At 41.2% G+C, this 9,579-nt stretch overlaps 1 protein-coding gene across 1 annotated transcript; it reads right to left on the reverse strand.

The window, feature by feature from the left end:
* Positions 1 to 3,949: 3,949 nt before the first annotated feature.
* On the reverse strand, positions 3,950 to 5,277 carry LOC100658906 (olfactory receptor 2A1/2A42-like). Its single transcript, XM_003420563.3, has one exon. It carries the CDS (start codon positions 4,937 to 4,939, stop codon positions 3,950 to 3,952), a length of 990 nt encoding a protein of 329 aa, XP_003420611.3. The 5' UTR covers positions 4,940 to 5,277.
* Between the last annotated feature and the right edge of the window lie 4,302 nt (positions 5,278 to 9,579).

Below are 9,579 nucleotides of genomic sequence, written 5' to 3' on the forward strand. Positions count from 1 at the left end.
TGAACCAACAAGCAACATCATGATAAACGGAGAAAAGATTGAAGTTGTCAAGGATTTCATTTTACTTGGACCCACAATCAACACCCATGGAAGCAGCAGTCAAGAAATCAAAAGACATATTGCGTTGGGTAAATCTGCTGCAAAAGACCTCTTTAAAGTGCTGAAAAGCAAAGATGCCACCTTGAAGACTAAGGTGCCATGGTACTTTCAATCACTTCATATGCTTGTGAAATCTGGACAATGAGTAAGGAAGACTGAAGAAGAATTGATGTCTTTGAATTGTGCTGAGGAAGAATATTGACTATACCATGGACTGCCAAAAGAAGGAACAAATCCATCTTGGAAGTACAACTAGAATGCTCTTTAGAAGCAAGAATGGTGAGACTACGTCTCACGTACTTTGAACATGTTATCAAGAGGGACCAGTCATGCTTATTAAAGTAGAGAGGCAGTGAAGGATAAGAAGACCCTCAATAAGATGGATTGACACAGTGGCTGCAACAACTGGCCCGAGCATAACAATGACTGTGAGGGTGGTACAGCATCGGGCAGTATTTCGTTCTGTAGTACATGGGGTGCTTGCTCCCTCCCCTACTTTTTTCACACACCAGTTCAGAGCCAGGCTGCATTCTTTAGCAGATGTAAGTCCTGTTCTGTCTAAAGCCCATGCCCGTCCCTTGGACGCAGTCTTTGTTTTATGTCAACCTCGTGATTTCTCTGCTCTTTACCCACAGATATGCTCTAAAGAGGGCTGTCACATGGTGATTATGACCAGAGGGTCAGGAATGGGAGTGTCCTAGTTCCATCCTGGACTGGAAACTCACGAGCTGTGGGACACAGGGCACGTTACTGCATCTCACTGTGCCTTCCTATATACAAAGTGCGACCATGACTGTTTTCAGACTCAAAGGGTTGCTATGAGAATTAAATGAGATAGTATACCTAAAGTGCTTAAAATTGTCACTGGCCCACAGTCAGTTAGAGAGAGAGGTAACAAGGGAAGAAAGGAGAGATGGAACGTGAGACAGAAAGACAGACAGGCAGACTAGGGCACCTTGGTTCTGGGTTTTGTTGTTGTTGTTAGTCGCTGTCGAGTCATCTCCGACTTTTGGGAGCCTTACATACATCAGAACAAAACAATTTCAAGTTTGAAAGAAAGTGTTATCCTTTTAAAAGGAAAAGTTTACCACCTTCGTGATCATTATTTGAGTCCACTTATGTGACTATTGTGTCAGTCATCTCATGGAGGGCTTCCCTCGTTTGTGTTGGCCCTCTAATTTACCAAGCGGATGCCCTTTTCCGGAAGTTGATATATGATGATGACATGTTCGATGTGAGTTAACTCTTTCTTGGTCTGTGGGATATGCAGCTGCCCGTCCGCCTTTTATGGCTCTCAGATTTCTTTCTAGTGTACTTTTCCTGCTAAAAGTATTTGCTGCCCTCCAGTGGGGATGTGTGTAATGGTGAAGGCAAAATTAATGTTCACTGAAGGCAAATAGCTTTGGTAATGAGCCTTAAATTTGAGACAGTACGTCTAAGAAGTGCGACTGGCAAAAATTTTGATTTTTTTGCTTTTGTTCCCCTAGATAAACCTTGTAAGCATGTTTACGGTTTCCTGTGTCATAGTTGGGGAGCTCTGGTGGGCACGGTTTGTGTGTGTGTGTGTGTGTGTGTCATAATATCCGGTGGGCATTTTTGTTTGTTTTTTGTGTCATAATATTTGGAAAAACAGAGGTTTCCCATGTTACCTAATGGAATGTGCCACACAGTACATCCAGCAACCAAGGGCCATTGGGAAACACAGGTGCCCACTAATCACTGTGCCCAAGAACCCCAATTGTTTTGTGGTAGCCATGTATTCCTACATAACATTTCTCAAAATCCGTTTTACCAACTAAAAATTCAAAAACACTCCATGACTCCGCATGGTTCCATTAAGGGAAATACATGATATTAAAAAAAAAAATTAAGGAGAAAATAATCAGATCAAGAAAGTGTAAAATTTTGCCATCCTTGCTCCTAAGGAGCGTTCTGGTTATATTTCTTCAATGAGTGTATGTTCTTTCTGTGGCAGCCCATGGTTTATTCAATATTCTTTGCCAGCACCACATACAGAGGTATACTTCTGCTTCTATCTTCTTTTTTCTTTGTTCAGCTTTTGCATGCATATGAGGCAATTGAAAAGACCAAGGCTTGGGTCAGGTGCACCTTAATCTTCAAAGTGCTACCTGGGCCTCAGGTGAACTAAATCAAAATGTTAATGAGCACACCCTCTGTTCTCACTCTCTCTGCTTTTTATGTTCCTCTGAAGATCCACTGCCCTTTTGCAACTCTGCCTAGAGGATTTGCCGCCCAGCACGACCAGCCTCCCATAAATGATGTCTGGTCCTCCCGGCTTCTCAGGGCACAGGTCAGCTCACTGTGACACACATTAGGCTGTGCTGAAGCTGAGGAATAGCTTAGCCTTGTCTTTATTCAATAACAACGGTATTAATATACTACACTGTTATGAGCCTGCCAAATATAGAGAGCTGAGGAGCCAGGTTGTCCAGGAAAAAATCTGGAGTTGGGTACTTTCTGTTATGTGCACATGTAAAATGGAGTGATAATTGGACCTTTTTCATGGATTTCTTCTCATGGTTAAATGAGGAAATCCAGGTAACTTGACTAGTCATGTGTGGTATATGGGACCAAGGAAGTGATTGATAAAATGCTAGCTGTTATTATAAAAACCTATTTTGTTTTTACGTTGAGGAAACTCTGCCTGGAGTCCTTCCCCTACAAAAGTGTGCAGAGTTAGGCTGAGTACTTCTTAACCCCCAAGTGAAGGGCACACATTCATTCCCATGAATAAGTACTTTGTCCAGTTTTATTGAGAAGCTGAGAATTTTTTTGGCAGCAAGTGGCCATGTTCATCACAGGGTAGGGTATAAAATGGACTTTATAGGTAACACTCTGGGTAGCCACCTAAATATGTGGGGACTTAGCCCGATCACTGAATTTGTGAACTAGATTTAATCAGCAAGAGTCAATTCACCATCAACATTAATAGCTATATAGGGACATGCACTATTCGGTAGAATTTCCTATTTAAGGGTCAATACATTCTAATGAGGGAAATGATGCACACCTGGTTTGACCAAGGTGGAAGCGTTGATGAAAAGAACCTGGTAAACACTGTATAGCCATGGTCTCTCTCTCTCTGTATTTCACATCTCAACACTCAGTTTTCTGGAGAATCCATAAACAACCCATATGGTTTTCTTTGATCAACCACGATCAGCTTACTCAAGGACAGATGCCCCAGTTTGGCCCCTTTGCCCTCACCTAACCAGTTGATTTCTAAATTTGTAAACATCATCTGCAATTATGCTTTTCTCCTCTCTCCTATATATCCTGTTTTAACTTTGTTCTTTTACTCAGTTTACTGGTTAACTCCCTCATATGAGTCAATAATTTTCATAAAAAATTTCTCAACAACATGCAACACAACTAAATATCCCTGAGTTATCCTTTAACAGGTCAAGTGCAATTGTGGGAGAATGGCCAAGATGCTACTGCCTGTGAGGATCACTCCCCTTGGCTGCAGCATTGTTTTTTTTTTCTACCAAACCCTGTAACATCTGTGGTGAATGAGTTAGCATAGCCAGATTAGGGAGGTAGAGAGACCGTATTCAACATTCAGGACCCAGAAATGTGAATTAAAATAACTTTAAATGTTACAGTCAGCTCAATGAGCCATTAAAGAAAAAATTATATTCGATAAAATAATATCTGATAGAAAGTCAATGAATGCAAGAAAACTAAAATTTTTCTGCAAAGGAAGAGTTTGGGCCAGCTCTGGGCCATTAAGACACAGACAAGAGAGAGATGGGAACTTGTCCTTATTTATGCAGTCATCAGCTTCAAGACTTGGGATCCACGTGGGCTAGTGACTCAGGGGATACCTTCATTGAGAATGACTCTCCTTGCACAGGGCTCTCTGCAAGGCACACTTCACCTCTGTGTTCCTCAGGCTATAGAGCAGGGGGTTCAGCATTGGGTTGAAAATGCTGTAGAACAGGAAAAGGACCTTCTGCTTCTCCTCAGGGTGGCTGGATTTGGGAGCCATATATGTGACAATAGCACTGCCGAAGAAGAGCCCAACCACACAGAGGTGTGAGGAGAAGGTGAAGAAGGCCTTTTTTCGTCCCTCCCTAGATTGAATCCTTAGGATGGCAAAGAGGATACAGGTGTAGAAGACCAGCACCAGGCAGAGAGCCCCCACTAAGACAAACACACAGTCTGCAAAGATGACCATGAGGCTGAGCCTGGTGTCCCCACAGGCCAGCCTCAGGACAGATAGGATTTCACAGAATAATTGGTTGATCTCATGAGGTCCACAAAAGGGCAGTCGCAGAAGGAGGACCACATGGACCAGGGCCAGGAGGGAGCCATATGCCCAGGAAGTGACAGCCAGGGTGATGCAGAGCCTCCAGCTCATGATGGCAGAGTACCGGAGGGGGTGGCAGATGGCCACATAGCGATCATAGGACATCACCACCAAGAGAAGACACTCTGTGTGAGCGAAAGCCTTAAAGAGGAAGGTCTGTGTAAGGCAGCCAGCGAAGGAGATGGGCATGGTGGGACTCAGGAGGTTCACCAGCATCTGGGGCACCGTGTTGCAGGCATAGGCTATGTCGACGATGGCCAGGTGGGAGAGGAAGAAGTACATGGGGGTGTGCAGTCTGAGGTTCAGTGAGATGAGCCCTAGGATGGCCCCGTTCCCCAGAAGGGTGAAGGCGTAGAACATGGAGAAGATCCCAAATTGGAGCAGCTGCATCATTGGGCCAAGACGAAATCCTAGTAGGATGAACTCTGTGACTGAAGTCTGGTTTTCCCCCATTTCCCTGTGAAAGAGACAACCAAATAGCTCTGTGACACAATTATTTAAAAACATCTCTTTTACTTATTTTCACATGAATTTTTTTTTAATAACTTTTATTAAGCTTCAAGTGAACATTTACAAATCCAATCAGTCTGTCACATATAAGTTTACATACATCTCACTCCCTACTCCCACTTGCTCTCCCCCTCTTGAGTCAGCCCTTTCAGTCTCTCCTTTCTTGACAATTTTGCCAGCTTCCCTCTCTCTCTATCCTCCCATCCCCCCTCCAGACAAGAGTTGCCAACACAATCTCAAGTGTCCACCTGATATAATTAGCTCACTCTTCATCAGCGTCTCTCTCCCACCCGCTGACCAGTCCCTTTCATTTCTGATGAGTTGTCTTCGGGGATGGTTCCTGTCCTGTGTCAACTGAAGGTCTGGAGAGCATGGCCGCCAGGATTCCTCCAGTCTCAGTCAGACCATTAAGTTTGGTCTTTTTATGAGAATTTGGGGTCTGCATCCCACTGATCTCCTGCTCCCTCAGGGGTCCTCTGCTGTGCTCCCTGTCAGGGCAGTCATCGATTGTGGCTGGGCACCAGCTAGTTCTTCTGGTCTCAGGATGATGTAGGTCTCTGGTTCATGTGGCCCTTTCTGTCTCTTGGGCTCTTAGTTGTCGTGTGGCCTTGGTGTTCTTCATTTTCCTTTGCTCCAGGTGGGTTGAGACCAATTGCTGCATCTTAGATGGCCGCTTGTTAGCATTTAAGACCCCAGATGCCACATTTCAAAGTGGGATGCAGAATGATTTCATAATAGAATTATTTTGCCAATTGACTTAGAAGTCCCCGCAAACCATGTTCCCCAGACCCCCGCACTTGCTCCGCTGACCTTTGAAGCATTCATTTTATCCCGGAAACTTCTTTGCTTTTGGTCCAGTCCAATTGAGCTGACCTTCCATGTATTGAGTGTTGTCTTTCCCTTCACCTAAAGCAGTTCTTATCTACTGATTAATCAATAAAAAACCCTCTCCCACCCTCCCTCCCTCCCCCCCTCGTAACCACAAAAGTATGTGTTCTTCTCAGGTTTACTATTTCTCAAGATCTTATAATAGTGGTCTTATACAATATTTGTCCTTTTGCCTCTGACTAATTTCGCTCAGCATAATGCCTTCCAGGTTCCTCCATGTTATGAAATGTTTCAGAGATTCGTCACTGTTCTTTATCGATGCGTAGTATTCCATTGTGTGAATATACCACAATTTATTTACCCATTCATCCGTTGATGGACACTTTGGTTGCTTCCAACTTTTTGCTATTGTAAACAGAGCTGCAATAAACATGGGTGTGCATGTATCTGTTTGTATGAAGGCTCTTGTATCTTTAGGGTATATTCCGAGGAGTGGGATTTCTGGGTTGTATGGTAGTTCTATTTCTAACTGTTTAAGATAACGCCAGATGGATTTCCAAAGTGGTTGTACCATTTTACATTCCCACCGGCAGTGTATGAGAGTTCCAATCTCTCCGCAGCCTCTCCAACATTTATTATTTTGTGTTTTTTGGATTAATGCCAGCCTTGCTGGTGTGAGATGGAATCTCATCGTAGTTTTAATTTGCATTTCTCTAATGGCTAATGATCGAGAGCATTTTCTCATGTATCTGTTGGCTGCCTGAATATCTTCTTTAGTGAAATGTGTGTTCGTATCCTTTGCCCACTTCTTGATTGGGTTGTTTGTCTTTTTGTGGTTGAGTTTTGACAGAATCATGTAGATTTTAGAGATCAGGCGCTGGTCGGAGATGTCATAGCTGAAAATTCTTTCCCAGTCTTTTTACTCTTTTGGAGAAGTCTTTAGATGAGCATAGGTGTCTGATTTTTAGGAGCTCCCAGTTATCTGGTTTCTCTTCATCATTTTTGGTAATGTTTTGTATTCTGTTTATGCCTTGTATTAGGGCTCCTAGGGTTGTCCCAATTTTTTCTTCCATGATCTTTATCGTTTTAGTCTTTATGTTTAGGTCTTTGATCCACTTGGAGTTAGTTTTTGTGCATGGTGTGAGGTATGGGTCCTGTTTCATTTTTTTGCAAAGGGATATCCAGTTATGCCAGCACCATTTGTTAAAAAGGCTATCTTTTCCCCAGTTAATTGACACTGGTCCTTTGTCAAATATCAGCTGCTCATACGTGGATGGATCTATGTCTGGGTTCTCAATTCTGTTCCATTGGTCTATGTGTCTGTTGTTGTACCAATACCAGGCTGTTTTGACTACTGTGGCTGTGTAATAGGTTCTGAAGTCAGGTAAGGTGAGGCCTCCCACTTTCTTCTTCTTTTTCAGTAGTGCTTTGCTTATCCGGGGCTTCTTTCCCTTCCATATGAAATTGGTGATTTGTTTCTCTATCCCCTTAAAATATGACATTGGAATTTGGATCGGAAGTGCGTTAAATGTATAGATGGCTTTTGGTAGAATAGACATTTTTACTATGTTAAGTCTTCCTATCCATGAGCAGGGTATGTTTTTCCACTTAAGTATGTCCTTTTGAATTTCTTGTAGTAGAGTTTTGTAGTTTTCTTTGTATAGGTTTTTACATCCTTGGTAAGATTTATTCCTAAGTATCTTATCTTCTTGGGGGCTACTGTGAATGGTATTGATTTGGTTATTTCCTCTTCGGTGTTCTTTTTGTTGATGTAGAGGAATCCAAGTGATTTTTGTATGTTTATTTTATAACCTGAGACTCTGCCAAACTCTTCTATTAGTTTCAGTAGTTTTCTGGAGGATTCCTTAGGGTTTTCTGTGTATATAATCATGTCATCTGCAAATAGTGATAACTTTACTTCTTCCTTGCCAATCCGGATACCTTTTATTTCTTTGTCTAGCCTGATTGCCCTGGCTAAGACTTCCAACACGATGTTGAATAAGAGTGGTGATAAAGGGCATCCTTGTCTGGTTCCCGTTCTCAAGGGAAATGCTTTCAGGTTCTCTCCATTTAGAGTGATATTGGCTGTTGGCTTTGCATAGATGCCCTTTATTATGTTGAGGAATTTTCCTTCAATTCCTATTTTGGTAAGAGTTTTTATCATGAATGGGTGTTGGACTTTGTCAAATGCCTTTTCTGCATCAATTGATAAGATCATGTGGTTTTTGTCTTTTGTTTTATTTATGTGATGGATTACATTAATGGTTTTTCTGATATTAAACCAGCCTTGCATACCTGGTATAAATCCCACTTGATCAGGGTGAATTATTTTTTTGATGTGTTGTTGAATTCTATTGGCTAGAATTTTGTTGAGGATTTTTGCATCAATGTTCATGAGGGATATAGGTCTATAATTTTCTTTTTTTGTAATGTCTTTACCTGGTTTTGGTATCAGGGAGATGGTGGCTTCATAGAATGAGTTGGGTAGTATTCCGTCATTTTCTATGCTTTGGAATACCTTTAGTAGTAGTGGTGTTAACTCTTCTCTGAAAGTTTGGTAGAACTCTGCAGTGAAGCCGTCCGGGCCAGGGCTTTTTTTTGTTGGGAGTTTTTGGATTACCGTTTCAATCTCTTTTTTTGTTATGGGTCTATTTAGTTGTTCTACTTCTGAATGTGTTAGTTTAGGTAGGTAGTGTTTTTCCAGGAATTCATCCATTTCTTCTAGGTTTTCAAATTTGTTAGAGTATAATTTTTCATAATAATCTGAAATGATTCTTTTAATTTCATTTGGTTCTGTTGTGATGTGGTCCTTCTCATTTCTTATTCGGGTTATTTGTTTCCTTTCCTGTATTTCTTTAGTCAGTCTAGCCAATGGTTTATCAATTTTGTTAATTTTTTCAAAGAACCAGCTTTTGGTTTTGTTAATTCTTTCAATTGTTTTTCTGTTCTCTAATTCATTTAGTTCAGCTCTAATTTTTATTATTTGTTTTCTTCTGGTGCCTGATGGATTCTTTTGTTGCTCACTTTCTATTTGTTCAAGTTGTAGGGACAGTTCTCTGCTTTTGGCTCTTTCTTCTGTTTGTATGTGTGCATTTATTGATATAAATTGGCCTCTGAGCACTGCTTTTGCTGTGTCCCAGAGGTTTTGATAGGAAGTATTTTCATTCTCGTTGCTTTCTAAGAATTTCCTTATTCCCTCCTTGATGTCTTCTATAACCCAGTCTTTTTTCAGGAGGGTGTTGTTCATTTTCCAAGTATTTGATTTCTTTTCCCTAGTTTTTCTGTTATTGATCTCTAGTTTTATTGCCTTGTGGTCTGAGAAGATGTTTTGTAATATTTCGATGTTTTGGACTCTGCAAAGATTTGTTTTATGACCTAATATGTGGTCTATTCTAGAGAATGTTCCATGTGCGCTAGAAAAAAAAGTATATTTTGCAGCAGTTGGGTGGAGAGTTCTGTATAAGTCAATGAGGTCAAGTTGGTTGATTGTTGTAATTAGATCTTCCGTGTCTCTGTTGAGCTTCTTACTGGATGTCCTGTCCTTCTCCGAAAGTGGTGTGTTGAAGTCTCCTACTATAATTGTGGAGGTATCTATCTCGCTTTTCAATTCTGTTAAAATTTGATTTATGTATGTTGCAGCCCTGTCATTGGGTGCATAAATATTTAATATGGTTATGTCTTCCTGATCAATTGTCCCTTTTATCATTATATAGTGTCCTTCTTTATCCTTTGTGGTGGATTTAAGTCTAAAGTCTATTTTGTCAGAAATTAATATTGCTACTCCTCTTCTTTTTTGCTTATTGTTTGCT

The sequence above is a fragment of the Loxodonta africana genome, chromosome 8 (assembly GCF_030014295.1).
Source record: "Loxodonta africana isolate mLoxAfr1 chromosome 8, mLoxAfr1.hap2, whole genome shotgun sequence".
Lineage (NCBI taxonomy): Eukaryota > Metazoa > Chordata > Mammalia > Proboscidea > Elephantidae > Loxodonta > Loxodonta africana.